The 24310-nt window shown below is 39.6% G+C and overlaps 1 protein-coding gene across 2 annotated transcripts in view; it reads right to left on the reverse strand.

Moving 5' to 3' along the window:
* SLC38A2 (solute carrier family 38 member 2) overlaps positions 1–22516 on the reverse strand; it is a 47596-nt gene extending 25080 nt beyond the window's left edge. The window contains exons 1-9 of one of the 2 annotated variants that reach the window (XM_044062019.1): positions 22238–22516; positions 19185–19376; positions 18921–19002; positions 18696–18814; positions 12985–13058; positions 12810–12902; positions 11515–11593; positions 7581–7663; positions 7325–7383 (exon numbers count right to left, since the gene is read on the reverse strand). In XM_044062019.1, the coding sequence (XP_043917954.1) occupies positions 7325–7383; positions 7581–7663; positions 11515–11593; positions 12810–12902; positions 12985–13058; positions 18696–18814; positions 18921–19002; positions 19185–19291 (696 nt within the window). In that variant the 5' untranslated portion in view covers positions 19292–19376; positions 22238–22516. Of the gene's footprint in view, positions 1–7324; positions 7384–7580; positions 7664–11514; positions 11594–12809; positions 12903–12984; positions 13059–18695; positions 18815–18920; positions 19003–19184; positions 19377–19777; positions 19907–22237 lie in introns of those variants that run through there. The other variant, XM_044062020.1, reaches the window with a different exon arrangement.
* Between the last annotated feature and the right edge of the window lie 1794 nt (positions 22517–24310).

The raw sequence follows: 24310 nt of genomic DNA on the forward strand, positions 1-24310 counted from the left end.
CACACCCCTACCTGACTCACCACCTATATCTGATACATTCTTCCTACTAACCACACCCCCACCTTCTCCGTTATTCCTTAACCAGCTTACTACCAACACCCAAGCATCACTTACATACAACATGCAAATCACTCTAGTATCAATCTCACTAGTTCTCACAGCACTAGCCTGCATCACATTCATCTAAACTAATATACCACTAGACAATTCTACATTCCATACACTTACTCCCATGCCTACAAAAACCCACACAGACTTCTTTATAAATTCTACACTATTTAATGATAGCACCATATTTTATATATATATATATATATATATATATATATATATATATATATATAAATAAGTTCCACACACCAATAAAAGTATCACCTAGATCCGTAAGTCACATACACATTCAAACACCTACTATCACTCATAAAGACACTACTTGCCTCCGGTGACATACACCCAAATCCAGGTCCACACAACACCCCGTGTATATCCAAACAAACAACAGACCTATTAATTCTTAACATCAATGCAAGAAGCACAGCGAATAAACTACCTGACCTGCATGCATTCATAGGTCACTACAATCCTGACATACTGACCATTACTGAGACATGGCTTAAACCAAATATCCAAAATGAAGAAATCCTCCCACCAGGCTATAATATACTAAGACTAGTTAGAGCAGGTATAAAAGGAGGTGCAATAGCAATTCTCTTTAAAAATACACTAAATCTCCAACCTCTGCAAACCCCTCTACCTAAATTCAAAAATGCTGAAAAACTAGGTTCAGTTCTATGCATAAACAAAACAAAAAAAAAAATCAGTATCGTCTGCTGCTACATCCCACCAGGAAACAACACTTCCATAACTAAGGAAATCTTGCAATGTTCTAGAGATAATCTACCACAAGAAAGTCTTCTGTTGGGTGACCTAAATACTGACTGGATATCCTGCAATTCCAACTGCCCTACTAACCACATAAATCTCTATGGGTTCTCACAACTCATTCATGAACTTACCAGAATAGATAAAAAAATCACAAAAGCAATCCATACGCGATTGGACACTGGTCAACTGCTCCAAACAAAACTACTAGACAGGCTGTCTACCAGATAGTCTTAGTGACCACCTCCCTACATTCCTATTGCGCAAATGCACTAGCTTACCCAAGCCCACGGTTCATAGGCAAATCCGACAAGACCACAACCTAAATCCTCAGGATCTTAACTCACTTCTAAAGCAATATAACTGGGAACCTCTACTAACCCTTGGACTAGATCAGGCAGTCAGTTACTTTAACAGTACTTTTACCAATGTCCTCAACAGTATTGCCCCAACTAGGAATGTCAAAGTAAAAGCTAACTATGCACCATGGCTAAGTAGGGGCACTAGAGCCCTACTAAAGTCCAGAGATAAGGCCTGGAAACTCTGGAAGAGGGAAAACACTGCCCTATCCAAACAAACTTACCAACAACTTAGGAACCAAGCCAAACGACAAACCAAACTTGACAAACAGAACTATTTCCTTAATGCCCAAACAAAACACTTAAGAAACCCACAAAAAATTTGGCAAGCCATCAACTCCTTACTAAAACCAGGCAAAACTACCACTCCTACTCCCAACTCAGCCAATAATGGCATGGATATAGCCTCTCAATTTAACCACCATTTCACTGTCTCTATTCTAGCCTTATCTAACCAATTATCGAAAAATAACCATTCATATTCACCAACCAAACATCCAAACAACATTCCCCCTAACTCGCACCTGCTCCTATCTCATCAATTAAGAAACTCCTTCAGGAACTTAAACCTACCACCCTTACAGCTGAAAATTTACCTACCAACTTCCTAAAATGGCTGCTGAATCCATATCCTACCCTGTAATAATCACAGTACAACTACTGCTCTTCTTTCCTTTACTAACATAGTTAACCAATACAGGAATAATAACTTCACATCTGCCATATTTCTGGATCTCTCCAAGGCATTCAATATGGTCTCACACACCACACTACTAGATGCTCTAGCCTCCCTATCCTTTGCCCCATCTAATATTGCCTGGTTCAGGAATTATCTATCTGACAGACAGCAGTCTGTCTAATGGCAAGGTATACATTCCCCTCAACTTCCAACTTCCATAGGTGTACCACAAGGCTCAATACTACGCCCACTTCTCTTTTCTACTTTCACCAACAACTTACATACCACAACCTAGCAGGCCTCAGTTACACAGTATGCAGATGATTCCACTTTAATCTACTCAGCCCCTCCCCTCTCTTGAAAAACTCACCCAAGAATCCTTTTTGCTCTGTGGAAAAATAGATTACTGTCACCCAACTCATCCTGAACCCCAACAAGACTAAATTATTGTTATTTACACCCAACAAATCAAAAACCACTCCTCTTTCCTTTACTATCACTTCCAGAAATGGTACCACCATTTCCCCTTCAACCGACACCAAACTCCTGGGCATCGAAATTGAACAAAACCTTCACTTTGATGTCCATATATCCCAAACTATCAAAAAGGTTCACAAAAAATGGGTACACTCTATAGGCTCAAAAACTTCCTCTCAGATCAAGCTATAATCACCCTAGCACAAACTCACCTATTGTACACACTAATGTATGCAGCACCTACTCTTATCAATATCAGAAAAATAGACCTGGATAAACTTGACTCATGCTATAATAAGATTGCCAAGTTTGCTAACAACTCCTCCTTCAGAACACACCACTGTATAGCTCTTAAGGGACCTACAATGATTAGAATTTCCACCAGCTAGTCATTACTTAAAACATTCTAAAATATCCTGATAAAACCCCATCACTAGGGCAACTACTAACTCAATACACAGCAATTTGCCCCCTCCGCTCTAATGACAAATTACTTCTCATCATCTCTAGGGCTAATAATACTGCAGGAAAAGCACTATTCTCCCACACAGTTGTTAAAAAGTGGAATACCCCCCCCCCTTCAATAACAGCATGCTCTTCTACCCCACACTTCAAAACACCCTAAAAGTACACCTACTGAATTACCTGGTTATGTTCATGTATTGCATAAAAATAAATGCTTCCTACCTCTCACCCTCCATTGACAATGATGTATTCTAATTACTTCACTGTAATGCTCTACAGTACTAACAGTTAAGCTATCGCTAGTCAGTAGCTCATCAACCATGATCACTGCTGACATATATTCTGCGTGTATTCATATTTCTAGCTTGAAAATGTGAATAATGCTGTTTTAATATGTCTTGTCTGTCTAAAAATTCCTACATGTAAATATCTATTATGTCTTGTCTGTCTATAAATTCCCACATGTAAAGATCTATTGGTGTTCTTCACTGCTAGCTTGTTCTTATAATTCTGTTTAAAACATGTATTATTGTTAAAATTCTGTATAAAACATGTATTATTGTTATAATTGCGGAGCTTTTCTCCCCGGACCTCGTCTAGTCAGACTTTCCCGGTAAACAAATATAAAATAAAACAAATATAACCTCTGGAAATAATTCTCTGCACCCAACTGTTTTTTGTAATACTTGACAGCCTGTCTGGTGCAGAGATAAGCGACCCCCGACTGTCTCCAGAGGTAGGCAAGCAGACCTCCATTCAGGAGCACTGAAAGTGTCTGCCGAAAAAGGAATCGCTAGACCTCCAGTTTTTCAGGCCTCCTTTGCCATGGAGGCATCATCTTCCATTACCGCTCCCCCCTCTGCTTCTGGGCAGAACTAACTCCATGGGTGTCCTGCAAAGGACCCTGAGACTTTCTGAACCACATTTTTCGACCTCCCCTTTGATTCTCGAAAAGGTCCTTTGAGGGGCTGAAAAACGCACGCGACTGCAGATACTGTCTTTCCATCTTTCTCACACCTGGAGAGCCTGTCCTTTACTGTTGGGGCCAAACAAAGAAGTGCTGTTCACGAACGATGACTTGAAGGGTTCCACAAAATCACACAGGTCTATCCAAGCATGCCTCCTGATGGAAATACCTGAACCCGCAGCCACTGAGGTGCCTTGTGCAGTGTATGAGATAAGCCTCATGGATGAGCTGGATATAGCCTGTAGGGTAGCCAACTGACAAACTAATGAAGATTGAGTCACACCAGTTTCAGTTCCAGAAAGAGATTTGGATAATTCTTTAATCACATCTCTTTGTAGCCTAGTGAAATGCGCTAAATAATTCAGCAATTTAAGTGCAAACATTATTGAAGCATAAACATGCTTCCCAAACCTGTCTATCGCCCTTAACTCTCTATCAGGAGGATGGACAGAGGAACTCTGTTCAGCGAGATCCTTTTTGTAGCCGCCACAACCATGGCATCTGTTGGGACCCTTTTACCCCAATATTCCTGGCCTACTGGTGGAGCCAGAATCCTGTCTGGTCTCCTGGGGATTGGCTCAATCATATCAGGTTCCATCCACGCCCGCATGGAGATCAAATCAATAAGCTCATTGGCTTGTGGAGCAACCAAAGAGGTAGATGGACCAGTACCAAATGCTTCTAAATATACTGATTCTTCAGGAGAAGGGTTCTGGGAAGACCAGTCACCCTTTTCTTTTAGGATCTCGAGAAAGTCTCCAAATGAGACGTCATACTGTGGTGATTTTGGGGGTCCCTCCCCTTCATCGAAATCAGTTTCCTCAGTGACTGATTCCTAAGTGCCTCCTCTTGCACTTTGGGATGGTCTGCAGAAATATCAGAAGAGATCAAAATACCCTGCTGGGTAGACTGGAAGCTTTGGCCTTGCTGTCCCTGCACACTAGAATGTTGAGGATCACGGTGCAAAGTCATCTGGGAAGTAGAGTGTGGATCCGAGGGGGAAGGATATATATGACCTGCTGGAGCAGAGAATATTCTCTTCACCACCTCAAAGGCAGACAGCTTTGGGGAGAAGGAAACCAACACAGCCAAAATGGCGAGTTTCTGGCCCATCACCTCCTCTGCCACAAGAGTAATCCACCTGAGGCGGAAGTCAGAGCCAAGTTATCCAGTGCCAAAGCTCTGAGAGGAAGAGATGGCTCCAAAAACCTTGAAGTCGAGCCCATCCTCTTGGATCTGACAGGGAAGCTTTGGTTCTGAGAGTCATCCGGTGCACTCAGCGCAACAGTTAAATCCGAAAGTTGGTGGTCTCTTGGGATCCGAACCAGAAGGCTAGGATCTGAGGGGTCTAAAACTACAGGCTGAATTATAGAAGGAACTGTTATCAGTGGAGTGGTATATAGATGGATTTTCTGACCCACAGGGATAGGAAAAGTGAGAACTCCCTTCTGAATTTGCTCAGTGAAAAATGTCCTCATCATCCTCTCCACATTCGCTTCCGTGACACTCCTGGAGGAATGAGAGGATACCAGGGACAGCGATTTTGATCGCCTCCATAAAAAGAGAGAGGGCACCCTGGAAGGAACTGGCTGTAGACTTGATGAATATGAAGTTCTTGGTAAAGCCTTCGGATCCGAAGATGTAGGATCTGAAATGTGTTTGGTCGAATCTGAGGATGTAGGATTCAAAACATGTGTGGCTGGATCTGATGATGGTTGAATTGGAAGTAGCTTTCGATCCAGGCTTTCTTTTTCCTTGGTTCAGAAGTACAGGCTGGAGAATCTGAAGATCTAGACCTTTTGATGGGTCTTTAGATTTATGTTTGGGGGACTGAACCCCAGTAATGGCTTCAGAAAAGGGAGATTATTTTTTCCCTATCAGCTAAAGCTTGGCGGCTGAACCCACGACAAATACTACAGTCCCACTGCAGGTGTTCTGGTCCCAAACAATAGACAGAAAGAGAGAGGGCACCCAGCAAAGGCAACTTATGTCCCTACTTATCACATTTTTTTTAAAACTTGGTGGACCCTTCTTAGCCATCTCTGTAATTAGAATTAAAGTAAACTTTTTTTTTTTGGGGGGGGGGGTAACAGAAAGGGAATATAAAAACAAAATATCAGCGATGGTATTTAAGAACTACAAAAGAGAACTTGCAGTAGAAATAGAAAATACCAACAATGGTAATTATGGAATTTACAGTGTGTAAAGAAGGCAAAGGGAAGGAGATAGGTTTACCACGATGGTAGAAAAATTTTACAGCTAAAATATAAGAAAAATAATGACAGAAATGCCTCAAGAAGAAAAACAAAGATTAAAGATTAAATAAACAGCTGTTCGTAGAAGAATTTAAGATGGAGATATGAAAAATTAACTTATCTCCCACTAAAGACTCGAGAGCTGAAGGCGACCATGTCTAAAACCTTAAGCGGCAAATGAGATTGGAAGGATGTTAGGGGTGGTACGCTAGGGATAGGGAAGGAGCCTGAGAGTTCGTTGGTGGCCACAAGCTAGTAAAACGGCCCCATTAGTTCAGGAAGGCATGAAAATGGACAACATCAGATGCAGGGGGTTTCAGATGGCACAGAAATCTCTTTCTATAATTTTGTAAAAACAGCTTTTCTTGAGAAGCTATAGAGTGCTGTCATTACCCTGTGGGGCTCTAAGAAATTCCCTTCCCACAGGTCCCATGCTTTCTTCTGTAGAAGATGATATACTGACTCTGGGACAGGTCAGTATTTCAGTACAGTCGTGTCACTTTGTTGTGCCCCCTGGCACAACAGACTGCCCTTCTGCCATTCCACAGATGGAGGTTATGGAGCAACACCGACTCAAGTCATCCCAAGATGGATGGGCAAGCTTGCATAATCCTTTCACTCCCAACCCTCTCTGCCTGCTTCCTCCAGGGATCGGGCTGTCGGCTGAAGGCAGGTTGGCTGAGAAGCAGGCAAGAACCTTTTGCTACACTATATTCGCTCATGTAATATCTTCACCATACTGTGCCAACAGTGCGCTACCACAGGCAAGTATTAACTGCTATTTCCCATTGGACTGGATAACTGTTATGGTAATGCAGCGCTAATTATGGATCCGAGTCACTCTGGGATCCAGTGTATAGATTAGGAGCAAACACTGTTAAACTCAAGGACTCTAGCAGCTGATTCACATTGTGAGCATTAGGCCATAACTGACACACCTATCATCACTACAACACATCCAACCATCCTACTGTATTACACACTACAGCACGGACAGAAGCAGCAGCAGCTGTCAAATGGCTTTAACGATTCACAGAGGTGATAATCAGACATATCTACTTAGAAAACACATTTAAATAGAAACAGTCTCACAATGAATGTCAACAAAGTTCATATAACTGCAGCATAAAGATTTCTCACAAGAAAATTCAAAACACCAGCAGTGCGGGAAAGAAAGCCCAGACACTGTTAAGGCAGGCACGGTTTAAAAAGTTTAATGTGAGAATAAATGTATACTTACAACAATTAGGAAAAAGACCATACAAAGTAAGGAAAATCCACTAGTGTACCCAAGATATCCTACAAAGAAAACAAATGCACGACTTAGTTAAAGCAGACAAATGTAAAACTGGGAAATATTGAATATCTGGTGGATTTTTTAAAACAACAAAAATCAGCATTTTCCAAAATTTCCTAATTCCTGCCACAAACATTCCTCAATTTATAACAGTAACTGAAACAATATATGTAAGTCTCAATTAACAATGTTTCCTTACCCAGAGTTTTTAGTAGTGACAATGGCAGAATGATCACTAATGAAACGATGACCACTAGGTAATCTCCATTCAGGTACCACTGCCTGCAAGTGGGGAAAAAATGCAATTATGAACATATCTTAATGAAACACTAAAAGAAAAGAAATGTTTTCATTGTGAAAAAATAAATAAATAAGAGAGCACATTGATAAAATTCAAATTATTCTTATGTGCTAATGACAGAAACACTTGTCTCTTTTCCTAATACTTCTATAATGAAAGCTAAAACAGGGTACTGGACTGAACACAAAAGTCATATCCCAAAACTATGACAGCACAAAAAACTCAGCAACTAAGGGCCCTCTCTAGCCAAAGGAAAGAAATGCTGCAGTTTACAAATAGTGGCAGTTCTATGAGTGTAATAATTACGTTGCCTTTGAACATCCAGTATAAGCAGAATTGAATTCTTCTTCATTTTTAAGAGTGAGTGAGGCAAAACACTGGAATTAGAAAACACTGGGTACAATTTTAACTGTAAGCAATTTTAGGAAAGAATAAGAAGTCAATGCATAAGAAAACCTTATGCTTGTTATCTGATAAGTAAAGAAGTTGAACTAATTTCTGGAATGCACCAAGCTGAAGTAATGGCTATCAGGAAAACTGCCCCTCCAAGACAGAAATCTGAAATTAACTAAACATGCTGGCTCAAGGGAAGACAGTCAAGATTTTCCAAAACAAAAGTGAAGTTACAGAAAAGTAATGGAGACTGTAATAAAGACTTAAGCTGAAAAAATACCTTTCGAAAATGCTTTTGATTTGCCGACCTAAGAATCCTGGTTACTTGGGGATCAGAGGAGAGCTGTAAGACTAATGGCATTGGCATTCATGGGGAAAGAAATAGACCCATCACTGGAAGTCCCTATAAAGAAAAAAATCTTACTGCCCAACTTGACTATAAGAGAAAATTTGTGAGGATTTAAAAATGTCTCTGCTGAAGCACTCTACCAAAGAACTGTGTCCTAAAAGTAGATAGCTGAAAGAAGGAATCCAAGATCTACAGCCCATTTCCAAAGAAACATACCAATCTCCCGCAGAAGGAATAGGAGCCCATTCCTCTCTGTTTACTAGTGATTCACAAAGACTCCAGTGAATGAAACCATGACCCCTCTGTGGTACTGTAATCTGCTGCTGATACCCAGTTTGACTGTCTACACTTCCAAAATGTTTGTGTTTCTGTGAATCCAACAAGGACCACCTCCAGAAGTTTGAATGGGATCTGAGAGGTGTGCCCTGTCACCTTCAGAGAAGGCTGCTGGAAAGGAAGCAGTAAAAGGATGGCTTTGCAAGAAGCTTGCATGGGAATGACAAGGCCATTCAGAAACTTCTGATACTTGAAATCAATGGGACTGAACATTGTCTACTGCTTCTGTTGACAGAGAAATGCATAGGGGACCACTGGAATGGAAGCAGACAAGAAATGTAGAAGCCTCATGACTGGGTATGCTTACATCTGCAGTAAGGGTATAAAGGGCATTTGCCAAGATAAAGTCCTTCCAGAATTCTATAATGATCAGCAAGGAACACTGAATAAGGGTGGATTCTGGAGTTCCAAACAGCTCTTTCACCAAGTGTGATGTTACAGAGGAGCTGTTCTTTTAGGATTCAACTAACAGTTCTTTTAGGATTCAACTAACAGCTAACAAGCTAGGGTTGCAAAAAAGAAAAAGAAAAATGGAAATCTGGTGAATTTGTACATAAGAAGCGCACAAATACATGGAAGAAGACATCCTGAAGGTCCGAAGAGAACAGTGATATCCTTTGGATACAACAAGAAAAATACCCCGGAGGCAAAGCATAATGAATGTTTGGCTTGTGACAGAAATTGAAAATAGTGTGATATAAAATGTGCCTCAAGTCAATCTGCACACTAGAAAAAAGTGAGGATATTCAAAGGCCCTGGTGAAGGAAAAAAACTTGCTCTTCTGACAGGTGAATCTTCTTCTGAACCTATCCTTTCGGGGGAATGGTCAGGCCACAGTCAAAAATGTTTGCATATTTCATGAAAAGAGGAACTCCTACATCTGTATCATACAGTTAATCAAGGAATTTTTCCAAATGTCTCTCTCAGAATTTTAATGGCCTGCTTGCAGTTGACACTGTTACTCTAATGGGGCAACAAAACCACTGTCTCAAGTAGCTCTTCTGTGTCCTTTAAAAGGACCGGTTGGACAACTTAGAAGACAGCACCAGCTACAGAAAAATCTAGCCCTTTTTCACTAGCCTCTACATGCACACCTATTTCTTGGCAAAACAGCAGCAGCAGATGCCTTTGCAAAACAGAGCAACAAAAGCCACCTTATGCCCATGGTGACAGGAGTAATAAGCAACCATGCATGCATGCTGATAACTGTGCCACTGTCTGCTGGCCTGCTTCCAACCACAGACTTGCAGGTGATGGATAACATGTAGGAGTTCACCGTGAATGTGGCAGCTATATGGGCCTTAATAGAATTCCTCAGTATGCCCTCCAGTAGTCAGTTTAACAGTTTGGAAGTCTTGCTATGTACGTTTCTTCTGAACAGACCAAATTAATGGAACTGTTCAGCTTCCTCTCTGGCAGTATGGCGGATGCAAATATGCACTTTCTGAAGCAAACCATGGCACCTGACTGTGTAACAATGGTATGACCCACAGTGGCTTGATAGACTAACCAGTGAAACTAGCCTGGGGCTGGTGTGTCTGACTGTACAACAAACCCCTTGGGTGGTTAAAAAAATATACAGACTTTACATGTGGCAGGCCATCTGTTAACAACTATGCCTATGGTGACTTAAGCTCCTCCTCAGAGGTGCCTGGATGGGAGGGCGAGTTGACAATGTGCCCACTGCCAGTAGGTAGATGAAGCAGTTGATGTCAAGAGGTTATAAAAGGTCTGAAAGCAGAATTATGGCTGTCAAATAAGAAGCCATCTGTGGAGCTCGGGCTAACCCTTGGTGGTAGGCTGATGCCAAGCCTAGTCCCAGAAAGTAACAGCAAGAAGTGGAAAAAGTTTCAGCAGCTTTGCAGCTTAAAGTACAGTTTGCTGAGATGCTGATGCAACCCCAAATGACAAGGGGGAAAGTACTAAAGCACATTAGCTATCAAAACAAAGTCTACCAACATTTCAGATGTAAAGGGAAGAATTTCAAGCTCTGCTCACCCTAAGCAAAAAGAAGTAAATGGAGATATGAAGTGCTAAACCCAAAGATGCAAGCTGATCCAACTCACACAGCATCCAAACAAGCCCTTACAGTATTCTACTGCCAGTGTGCCAAAATCAGATCCACTGTGTCAGACAACCAGTTTCCCCCTTACCAGCTAATACACAACCATGGTGATACCAGGTTTATTATTAGCCTCAGCAAAACTATTGAAAAGAATGCACAGATATAGCGCTTATCACGTGGACAGCAATAACAACTTAATGTTCTTAAAAGGTACAGGAAAAAGGAAAATGGAATTTAGGAGGAAAGGACAGGGCTCAAAATGGAGACTAGTGGATTTAGTAATAAAGGCTAGGTCCAACAAGGTCCCGTATTAACTATGGAACCCTTCAAATAGCCACTGACACTCTTCTAATTTGATTTTACAAGATTGTAATTTTATATTTAGTGATGTTTTACATCATGGAGCTACTGCTCATTATGAGAAAACTATTCATAAACTCACGATGAACAGCTACCACTGTACAAAAAAATAAGACCATTTTACTAATTCATCAGCCACACATAAAAGAAAGAGGGCACCCCTTTCAAAACAGAAAATTTGTCAGACATACTATGAACTACTCAATGACTAGTGTTTGCCAATACTTTATTGTACTAGTACAATATAAATACAAAAAAAAACTACAGCGAAGCACTATCCACTCTTCTGTTCTATATCTACCTTAATTTATAATAGGAATAACACATACCCACTGTTTTCACCTCCTACAAAACCGTGGATAACCAGAGGAAGTTCATATTTCACAATGTAAAGATAGCTTGACATTGCTAGAAAAAAAAACAAAAACAAAACAAACAAAAAAACATTAAAACTGCAATTTTTTTTTAATCATTCTACACTTTCGCCGCTGCTAAATGGAACTCAAAGAGTATGTATCGATCATGTTATGTGGACCAGTATTCAACAGTTTCAAAACTCAGCTCATTTTATAAGTAGCATCTGAGGGAATATTCTGTTTAAAGAAACCAAAAAATAAAACTTTCGGACAGCTTTTTTGTAGTCCTCAAAGTACATCTAATTATTCTTATTCTTATGTATTTTTAACCATGAGGTTTATAAAAATGACAGCAAGCTTTATAACATCTGAAACAATTCCACTGTGCGAGTGTATATGTGCATCAAAACCTACTTAGATAGGCAGACAGTCTCACTCAACATGCATTTATAACAATGACATCTCTAACATATCTCCAGTATACATATATATATATATATATATATATATATATATATATATCATATATATATATACATATATACACACACACACACACACACATATATATATAAATGTATTACAATTTGCATATTTTATAAATGTTCTCTGTGCACTATCAAAACATTTGTCCAGGTGTTATGTATGCCATAAACATAACTCAATTAATTACAACCTTCACTCTACAAAGTTCCTAACTCAGCCAGATGATGTAGTATTATACTTAGCTGCTTTTTGCATAAGTTAGTTATGTCTACTTATGCATGCTCTCTACTGTTAAGGGTGAAAGTAAGAAACCCCTTGACAGTTGTCTAAATGAGGGTTCTGTTCAGCTGGCTTTTACCCATGGTGGAAGGAGAAATTAATGGGCCAAATGGCTTAGTGAGTGATGGCTGTCAGGCAGTACAGGACAAAATGTGACAAAGCACCTGGTAAAATAAGTAAGACTAAAACACAAAAACCAGACTACAAACTGAATGCCTTTGACCTGATATACAGTGAGCACAGCCAAAAAAAAAAAAAAAAAGTTCTAAATGTTGAATCTTCACAGTTAATTGCGGGCAAACCAAGGAAAAAAATATAAAGGCTTCCCAAAATTGACTTTCTTCCAATTTTATTACAAAAAAAACAAAACTAAGTGCTTTCATTCCTACACCACTGCGGGACTTAAAGTGATTATGGAACATATTGTAATTAACTTTGATGAAGGCTCTCCATTTGTGGCCCAGTTAAAATGAGTAAACTCTGTACAGAATAAAAAGTCTTACCACCAATGTTCTGCATTGTTATTGATCCTGAGGCTGCAAGTTTCCCAATCCAGCCATATGCTTTATAGCCCAAATGTTCATATTGCACAGAACCTGAAAAAGACAGTAAATTAATAATGTATTTTTAAAAACCTCTTTATTTTCTAAGGAATAATGAAGCTAGTTGCATCCTTACCCACTTCATTAGCTGTTTTCAATAACAGGTGGATTGAATACAAAGAAAACAGTGCAACTGCGATTAACAGCACTCTGAAAAAGAAACAAAATAATTTTACACGTTTCGAAGATACATGTCTACATTTTGTAATGCTATAAGCAGTGTGTGTTTACTACACAGATGTATGTGTACAAAATGAAACTGAATCTTTAGAAAAAAAAATGTGCTCAAGCACAAGGACTACTTCAAAATATATGTTACAAATGAGAACTTAATGCATACACGCGCGTGCACACACACACACACCACAGCATCCAATATGTAAACACACTGAGTTTGACTGAACAGTAGTCACAAACCTTCCTTGCAGAATCCTCTAGCTACTTGAAGACAATAACACAAGCAATTTAAGATATTCAGGATGCAATAACTTTGGAGATATTTACTTGAGCGATATAGGGCACTGCAGGCCACCTGCCTCTGCTGGCGGGGTGGGGGGGTGGGGGTGGGGGGGGGGGTAGGGATCTCCCACTGCCTTGCGGATTACCTTTTAGCTATCTACAGTGAATTCCATCTGCTCAAGAGCAGAGTGATCACATCTTTACTATTACAAGCAGATAAGTCTAAGTACTAGCAGTTTCAAGGAGGAAGACTGTTCCAGATAGATGAACCAGGTCCTGTAAATGTTCTTCCCCCAATGGCTAATTTGAACCTGGGTCTGACTGAAGTAGTGGTGTCTTTCTAAGACAGTAGGATTGATCTCTGATAGGCAGTCTTGCTATTAAGGATGAACAGTGACTGGGTATAATTATCTTGAAGAACACTGACCTAAGCAGCAAGGTGGCTTTACTTTGTACTGGGACCAGTTGAATCATCTTAGAAGTTTGCTGTGATGTGTATGGTTGCCTGTGGGCAAGGTAATCTAAATATTTTGCATTTAGAATGCAAGTACTAGCCCCAGTTTGCACTGTGAGTACAGGTAGGCCACATTCAATTTTAGCAATAAAAAACAATTCTATTTTCTGTAATAAATCACTCCTACAGCTGAGCGCACCAGCAGTGGCTATATTGTTTTGAGAGGGTACTCCCTTATTAGTGTTTGGGCAATTGTAGAGTTGCTTTACGTCCGGGGGTGGGGTGCAGGGGAGGGGGCTAAAAATGCTTACAGTTGGGAGGTACTATGCATTTGTGTTTGGACATGCGTTTTCTCAGCATCTTGTCAGATGGGTTTTTATAGTGGATCCCCTTCCAAGGAGACCAAGGACTCAAAACCAGGAGTGCGTGCATGCATGAAGCACACTAGGTACTGCAGTGGACATTGGCTAGGACCCCCCCCCAAGGTCCCTGCAGCTATAAGAATAATTACCTACTGAGATGCCCTGATTTCCACTCTCCACACTTCCCTGGTGGCTTAATCAAATATTTTACAGCTTGCAAAGTCTTGGTTTCTAATAGTTAAGCCAGAGGCTTCAGACGGTAAGGAAGTTCAAGGAGGGGCTCTACACATGGCTAATGGCAGACAGCTGTAACAAGAACCACAAAAAGCTTCATTTTATAATCACGCAGTTTAATACGTTTATTCAAGAAAAAATTAGCACAATGCTTAATAAATCTACCACTAAATATTTAGAAACAAGGCCAAAAGAAAATCTTTCATTAAGACCCATTTGTTTATTTGCTCTCAGACTTTTACATGGTAAAATAAATTACAATCAGATATGCATTTCTGAAATACAAATGGGATACTAAAGGTTTCACACAAAGAACACACTATGTTACCTTTCATCAGTTGTTTTTGTTACAGGATAAGCTTCTGATGAAACACAAATAATCTTTGCTAACACAGTTATGCATTCATCAAGACTAAAGTGCTAACTTCCTGATTAGTCAAAATGCAGTATCTGATAACTGGGAATAAGACAAGCTGAGTGAGCGGTAACATGGCCTCAAAAACTTATACTACACTATAACAGAAGGAGAAGGTGGGGATATGTACAACCTATGCAAGGAGAATGCATTAAGGCAGCAAACTGAACACAAATATTAGGTTTCTGTGTTTGGTTGAGTTTTGAAAGCTAGCCAGTCAGTTTCTCTGGTTTTCTTTTCATCACAGTGTGTGAACCATGACTGTAAAGAAATGTCAGAGCCTAGTGCACACCATTATAGGTACACAAACTAAAAGTTAAATACTATGAAATATTGTGTGCTTGTTTATTTTTACAAAATGTTTGATCTTTCAGACTTGACATCTTTGGAACTGGCTTTTTATTTCAAACTTCAATGGTTCAGAGGGGACAACAGCTTATGCTATAAGTACAACTAACTGTGCATTATGATTTTTTAAACTAATTTGGATTTTTGTACTGGGGCTCCTCCACCCCCAAACCTCCACAGAACATGGACTACAGCCCAGCTGGACATCACGGCAATCAAAGCGTAAAGAAACAAGCACAAATAAACATAAAAACTAGCAGAAATATAATATAAAACCGGCCAAGTTACTCTAATTCTTTTCTAAGAATATTATATAGAAAAGAACATGGTAATTAACTTATTTATAATTCATGGGTAGGTATTTGGGTCTTTTAAGACCAGGAACACAAAGTAGTACAGAAAATAAAAATAACATTGTATAAAAACACAGCTTAGAAAGCTGAATGAAAGACTATACAACCCAACTATACAACTACAAAGAAGCATGCATGCAGCCTTCTAGTACTTAAGCATTCCCTTGTGCAAACACAAATCTGTATGCAAGCAGTGCTCTGGTCTTCATTTTCCTGAGTTTGTGTCAGAAAAATGAATGGATTACAAAGACCAAAAGATGAGGAGACCTGTTCAACCTTTACAGCAAAGACATGCACAGAGCTTGTTAGAAACAAACCTACTCATTTGAAAAACATTTCCAAATGGTTTTATGTAAGGAAGCAAATGAAACTCATATGTAACTCGTAAGGGCAGCATCCAGACAGAAATGTGCAATTATTTTTTAGATTCGGGGGGGGCTCTATGAGTACAAAATGCAAAATTCTGACTAAATGGCTGCTCTGAACAGCTGATTTCCACCTGTCATGCTTACCAATGTTTTGTAAAATGAGACATCTTCTGTTCACAAAAAATAAATTATTTGATGTATTTGTTTATCTGTTATCTGCTAACGTGTTAAGTGGGCTCCTTTGACCCTTTCTGGCCCTGTCCTGCGGCAGAACAATCCAATGTTAACAGCTGTCTGCAATACACAACAAAGTGGAACAAAGCACATGCAAATATAGCAGCATTTTATATACTTATCAGGTAGTGTACTCGTCCTAATGGACCTTTTTAAGACCTAGCTGTGGGTTATAAAAGAAAACTACACTGAATAGTAAAAGTTAAGTAGTTTAGAAGTGCTTTTTCCCTAATCCGGTCCTGCCAATGCATATTACCTGAGACCAGGAGAAGAAAAACATTCTAATGATGCAAGTTTACTAAATGTTCTTTCTACAGTGCTTAGTGCAATGGGAGGTTTAGTATGCAGATTCCTGGTGTGCCATTTTGTTTACCGTTTAAGTATACATATTTTACTATATGCAGATTTCAGTGAAAGTTAATATACTAGTTTTACTACAAAAAAATAAATAACCTCTGCTCCTCGATAAGCCATGTTTATCTGACAGACAACAGCGTTGACTATTTAACTACTTTCGTCAGCACTTTTTGAATAAAAAGCTTAATAGTTGAATTACCACATATATAAGTTTCAAGCACTTAAAACAAAAACTAATCTTCTAAGCCCCATACTAGGTAATGATCAGATCAGAAGTAGAATAAGATTCTGATATGAACACTGTCTAGACAGCCAAAAATTCAATTACACTTATTATTACTACCACCCTAACGCTGCCTTACCTGAGCTACATTAAACATATTCTCATCACAGGTGAAAATGAGCTGCAATGTCTACGCCTCCTTCCCCTGACTAAAGTAAAAAGTACCATTACAAATTATGCTATTAAGTTTTGTGTACTCGACAAAATAAAGCACCACCCTTGCACTGATGTCTTCCTACATCGGTTACAGAAACATGTTTTGAGTCTGTCCACCTAATCATCATCATCTTCTTTTGGCTGTTCCCGTTAGGGGTCGCAACAGCGGATCTTCTGTTTCCATTTCTTCATGTTCTCTGCGTCATGCTCTTTCACACCGACCGCCTGCATGTCCTCTTTCACCACATCCATAAACCTTCTCTTAGGCATTCCTCTTTTCCTCTTACCTGGCAGCTCCATCCTTAGCATTCTTTTCCCAATATACCCAGCATCCCTCCTCAGCACATGTCCAAACCAACGCAATCTCGCCTCTCTTGCTTTGTCTCCAAACTGTCCAACCTGAGCTGACCCGCTGATATACTGATTCCTAACCCTGTCCATCCTAGTCACACCCAGTGCAAATCTTAACATCTTCAACTCTGCCACATCCAGCTCTGACTCCTGCCTTTTTGTCAATGCCACCGTCTCCAACCCATATAACATAGTTGGTCTCACTACCCTCTTGCTGACATTCCCTTTCACTCTTACTGGTACCCGCCTGTCACAAATCACTCCTGACACTCTTCTCCACCTATTCCACCCTGCCTGTACTCTGTTTTTCACCTCTCTTCCACACTCACCATTACTCTCAACTGTTGATCCCAAGTACTTAAACTCATCCACCTTTACCAACTCTACTCCCTGCATCCTCACCATTCCTCTACCCTCCCTCACATTTACACACATATATTCTGTTTTAGCCCTGCTGACCTTCATTCCTCTCCTCTCTAAAGCATATCTCCACCTCTCCAGGGTCTCCTCAACCTGGTCCCTACTCTCACTACATATCACAATGTCATCTGCAAACATCAGTAATCAAAGCATCACAAACCAGCTCAGAATGGTCCTTTGTCAAAAAATAGGGTAGACACGCATTTATGGTCTGCAGCACCCCCCAACTCCAAGTGTACACTGTGAGAAATTTTCTGAAAACCGTGTAAAACCCAAAAATGTTACTGTCTGGTCTTGCTACCCCAAGACAAAACAAAGAACTACAGCTGTTAACTGCATATAATATAAAATGGACAAGTTAAGAGCACAACTGCAAGTGCAAGGTTGATTAACCTATGCCCCTCTATACAGGAACACCTAATAATGTGATGGCAAAAGAAAAAGAAAAGCAGGTGTCCGCAGCAGACTGCTACATCAGAAAATAAAACTAGCAACAATCTTGCAAAGCAGCAAACAGAAACCACTTGTAGAAGTTCCTTAGAAATTCATACCTGAATGATGAGAGGGCTTACTTGCATATGACACAAAAATACTGCAGACAACTGTTGTCATTCCATTGTAGCTCAGTGTGTGTGGTATTATTTCCCCTAGATGCTCACTTTTGTAACAGGGAGACAACGTTCTGAATGGCTGTAGGCACCAAACTCATACTACAGTCTGATAATGACAAAGAAATGCAGGCACACCATTTTTTGACAGGATGCTGCACTTCACAATTGCCCGCCCTCACCTCAGCACGACTTTGTCCCACCTCTTCAATTCTCTTATAAAGTAACTTTAGAACTGTACTCCAATAAACATTAGAGACTGCCTAAATGAAAATATTTCCAAATGCATGTATGCAAAATTAAATTCTGTTTGACTACTGGGTTATTGCTGAGTTATAGTATTTACCATTACCAGACTTATTTGCTGTGAGAATGTTATACTTACACAAAAGTAATAATTCCAGTATTGGCCATGGCAAAGGATAGTCCAAGGATACCACTACCCATAATAGCATTACTCAGGTTAAACGCAGACATTCCAAATGACGTATTCCCTTCAGACTGCTGCACGGAAATAAAAAGCATATATTAATATTATCATTGAAATGATGTGATAGCAGAAAACAATGCTCCATGAAATACTACTCCACAGAGTGGTCTGCACACTTACATAGTCAGTTTCATATTTTTTCTTTGCCAACATGTGGTCCGGTAAGAAATTTTGAATTTCTGGATCCATGCCTCCATAGGGGCTGTAAAGGGCAAATTAAAAGTAAACATGAAACAACAAAGGATAAGCAAAAGAAGCAAGAATACACCAGCTACAATTTCATAACTACGTTCATGTTACAACAAACACGAGTTGGGCACTGGGGCAATATTATGTCCACACAGTACTGTTCCTAAAAAATGGTTGCTCCACGACTCCCCTCACCTGTTAATAGGCGCCTTTCTGTTAAAATCCGTATACTCGTTGCTATTATTGCTTGCGGTGTCATCATCTGGGGTAACATTAAGTCTGCTCATTTCTGTTTTGGTCATGATCCTTTTAATTCCCGATTTAAGTAAAGTAGGTTCGGATCTGTCCTAGAATCCCTCTTGACGCAAACTGTGCAGTCCTTAGACACTAAAACATCAAGCACAAAACCAGAGAAATGTTTCACTAACTGTATCTAATTGACAGTTGTCTTCATGTAACATTTGCTTTATGTAACATCTACATAGCTCGCAACCAATCAGGGCCAAATCTCAACAGGATCAAGGAAAATGTCAGAAAAAAATCAGGGACAACTTTAAAATAGTAGTACTATTAATTTCAGACGTTAACAGAAAAGGCGAATGAAAGTAAACCATTAAACATTTTTTGCAATAAAAGAAGTTCATAAGTCTCAAAAATTCACAAGATTTTAAGGGGATTAAGGGGGGCAGAGCTAAATTTTGACTCAAAATCAGGGACTGTTGACAGGCACGGTATTTCTTATAAATGTAAAAAATAATTACAGCTTAAGTCAAAACAAAAAAACTAACAATGCGTTAACTGAGCCACAAAGATGAAGGCAAAACACTGCAATTGGCACGAAGAAAGCGGATTGGCGCGGTTCTGCGGCACCATCACTGCAGCAAGCGGGCAGGTCACGTGTCCGCCCAAGCAGAGTCAGCTGTCACCCTGACAACCCAAGAGCAGCGAGATAAATGGAAAAGTACCAGCAGAACAGGACAGTGGGTGTGGGGGATGGGAACATTTACCAACAATGACGCACTGGCCATGTGCGCATTTTTCACGAGGAAAGGAGGAGCTCAGTACTTTTCCACAGCTCTTGGCCGCTTTGTTGCCCTACCCCAATAGGCAGCAGTGAACGTATCAAGGTTTAAATGAATAAAGGAATTACCTAGCTAAGCTACTATGTCTACTTTCAGACTGGGCTAAATGTAATTTGGTGCCTTTTTTTCCAGCAGCCGACTTCTATTTACAAACAGTACATCAAACTTAGACATGTTTCATTTTCAGGTAATCTATTAACGGTTTGGACATTCGCTGGGCGGTATTTCATCAGTGGAAGTCTGGGTGAATGTGCTCTTACCTCAAAATTATAAAGCCAAGAGATCTGCAGGTAGGGTTACAACCTGTCCCACTTTGTGAGGGACACTCCCTCTTTGGGCTGTTGTGCCCTGCAAAAAAATGTAGTGGCAAATGTGCTGAGATTTTAGGATAAAAATATTTCCTATATTTTATGTAATAGTTGGATAAAACAGTTATTCTGTATCTGAAACACGTAAATGTTATAAGAAACAGAATAACCAACAAAAATGTGACAAGAATAAGCTTTTATGTAGGCAAAAAAAATGAAGTTCTGTCCTTTGTACTGGCCGCGGGTATGGTTTGACCTGCAAAATCTGACTTTTGTACCAAAAATGTCCCACGGCATTTGAAAAGGTGGCTACAAAAATTAAAAGTTAAAACACTTTCCCCATAAATGCTAATATAACTTTTGTTATCAGCTGTTGACATTAACATAACATTTAAGAGCCTGTGAGGATTATTACTTAGTCATCGACTGTTTCTGGCGTTGTCTTTGATGCTAAAATCACTTGCAGCCGATAATCTATGCGTACCCTTTGCTGCCGTAAGGGCCCGAATGTCTGAAAATGGTCCCCGAAGCAGGCCACTCGGTTAACAAAAATAAATACAATTCAGCAGCAAGGATTAAAACAGACTAACACATATCAACATACAGACATGCCTTACCAGTTTTAACCATGACGACGAATTTATTTGTGATCTCAATCAATGACCATACCTCAACAGTTCAGATTTTGTCTCGTTTTTTGGTCTGTTCTTCAACAATTTGTGATTTTCTGCCAAATCGCTAAGGATTGAAGTAATTAATATCCTTTAGATTTAGAAAATGCATGCTAACACAAATGCTGCTATCCTAGCAACCTTCCAAGTGTGTAACAACAATATTTAACATCTGCCTCTATTTTTGGCCATTTGTCCTCCACTATTTTAGGCTTTGTCCAGATTTCTTATTCTTTGAAGTGGAGCATGGTATGTCAGCGAGTGTCATTTCCACCGTTATGATATAAACGCACACGGGCACACACAAAGGCGGGTATGTACAGCACAGACAAACGTCACTTTAACGTGGACTGCTTGACACCAAATCTATTGTTTCAGTAAAATATGTAATAGCCCACTATACACATTTTCTAAACGGTATCATAGACAAAAACGTGGACTAGTCAAATCACTTAGAATACAATGTTTGCTAATCTGTGTTGTGTCTCTGCATTCATTGTGTTAATTAAAGCTTTGGAAGGGCTGCGCCTCTTCACCTGCTTCTGAATGAATGTGAGTGTATATAATATATATATAGAGGGAGAGAGAGAGAGAAAATTAGGAATTGTGTTAATATTACTGATGAAAGATTGTAGACCAAATGTACAAATCCCATAGAGTATCTCAGTTGACAGGTGTGCCTCAATGTCGGAAGCATGGAATGTATACTGTCTGCTGTAAGTCGTCCTCAAGGTTGCATCAGCCGTCGCTTTAGCAGCAAGCAGACTTCATTTCCGGAGTCTAATATTGGTTCCTCTGTTACAATTAAGATGAAATACAACACACAGCCAGACAGTCCACGATTATAAAATAAGTACAGCGTAAAACTGCTGTCAATAAATCCCAAAGTTCCAAAATAAAACGACCGAGACAACGGTTCATTTAGAATATTTTTTTCAGTCATGTTTTATGCCTGTAAGTTGTTCACACCATGGGTCACCTATAAGATACTAGCATCCTATCTGGCAAATCCACACTTTCAGGTCCAACACATCACGAAAATATGCCGGAATCCTTCCGGCAACAGCAAAACAATTAATGTCCAGCAATACATCAGTTTATCAGACATATGATACGATAAACTTAACACCAAATGTCCAACATTCAGTTCTTTCAATGTAACACATTTAATTTTATTTAAACATTACCTTCGTTTTATGACGAATAGTGCCTTTTCTTAAGAATCCAAATTTCAAACCGGCTTTCTCAAATGCTAATTTCAGGTTATAAACCCAAAAGACGGAAGCAGCACAGAATACTTAAATAGTAATATTATTTGATAAATAAGCAGCCTACAAAAATAAAACGGCAAGGCTTCAACAATATATATATATTTATATATAAGTATAGCTATCAAAAATAAATACAGATAATAAATGATTTGTTATGTAAACAAATGCTCCCCGATCCGACACCGATGGTACTCAATTGTGATTCTGTTTCAATGGTCTGTGTGCAGTGTACTTGTACTAGAGATATTGCATCAGATTCAGAGGGGAGCTGATTGGACTAACAAATGGGCGGGATCTAGTTTAAAAAATGGGGATAAGGTAACTGACGAAGCCCGCTGTCACTGTTTGTATACAAACATTACAGAAAGGTAAAAATGCTGATGCAAAGAAAAAAATGCACGATCATGATTATTTAAGTGGAAATCAATTCCAAGTTTGGTATTGTCTCGGAGCGGCCTTAGGTCAACTGGTGCCCTAGGCAAAAGGGCTCCACAGTGCCCCCCACCACACCACCCAGTGCCCCCATCCTGGTCTACCTACATTAAATAAATACTGAAAAAGCGCCCCTGCTAGAGCGGCACCCTAGGCGGCCGCCTAGTTGGCCTACATACTAGAGTTTAAAATGAAAAGTATAATAACCTGACCTCAAATAATTTTCTGGGCAACCAAGTAACAGAACTGATATTTTCCAGACTCCTTTCAGGCACAGTCAATAAATTTTTCAATATGATATATTACTGTAGCGTTTTGCCTCTGTCTTAAATAGTGACACAAAAATGCGTGTGTATGGGGCTAACTTCACCATCAGGAAGACTAGTACATTAAGTAAGCAACCTGTGGGGAGGGAGTAAACTAAACTGGACAGAAATAACAAAACCAGATTCCATCCATCAATTTTCTGATAACCTACTGGACAAAGAACAATCCCGTCCGATCACTGTTTACCATACAACAGATGGTGCGGTGAAGTGTGCGCTGTCAGTGGTTCCTTTCTTTTGGCAGATAACTCCTTTACTCGTGTATTGTAAATGTATATGTCGTGGAAGGGAGCTTATTTTACATTTTTTGTCAAGTTCATGTTTACCGACTCGTTAACGGTGCCCGGCTAGTCACAGCAGAAATTAAAATGTTTATGCTTCACGGTATTAAAACCCATTGTAGGCACGGTTGCCAGCGTATCGCAGGACACAGGCTTTCAATAAGCATTACCTGGAGGTGAAAAAGTGACAAAGAGAAATTCAACAGGAGGGGGAACCATTGTTCCGCAGTTTTCACCGACAGTTATTTACAACTGTATCTTCAATGAACATATTCTTAAGGTGCAAATAATACAAAGATTTAAAAATGTTTAAATGGATGACACACGCGCGCGCACACACACACACACACACACACACACACACACACACACACATCCAAAATATCATAACCACTAAGTAGTTGATCTGAGCCATTTGTTTGAAGGAGAACCGCGCCGCAACATTTAAAAAAAAAAACAAAAAAACACGTTTTTGCAAATCTTGAAATTCTGCTTTACTAATATCTCTGTATCAAAGTAATGGTTAAGGTGTTTACCTTACAAACACAAGGTGCAGGGTTTGATTCTCACATTGGACAATTGGCTAGGCTTAAAGTGGCCCACAAGGGTAGTTAGCCTAGTATGAATCTATGAATCTATTATTTTCAAATTTGTTATACTCCAAAATGATCTGAAGGAGGTTGCCACTGGTAGCATGAATTTGTTTTACAGTCAATGCCTTCACCTTCCTGATGTCATGTTAAGCGGGACAGAAATAAATCTTTATGAGGAGGGAGGTTTTATCTCACTAGTTTACAACATTGCTGTGACTGCCAGCTTTTCAATGTCAGCATCAATCCGCATTTTTAATTAATATGCTTCCTTTTGTTTTCATTAGTGGCCATCTCATTGCTGCGATAGACTTGAAAACGTTACTGAGCTAATTGCTCTTTTCAAAGTAACTGTTGTTC

The sequence above is a fragment of the Protopterus annectens genome, chromosome 2.part1 (assembly GCF_019279795.1).
Source record: "Protopterus annectens isolate FY-2018-M chromosome 2.part1, PAN1.0, whole genome shotgun sequence".
In the NCBI taxonomy this organism is placed as follows: domain Eukaryota; kingdom Metazoa; phylum Chordata; order Ceratodontiformes; family Protopteridae; genus Protopterus; species Protopterus annectens.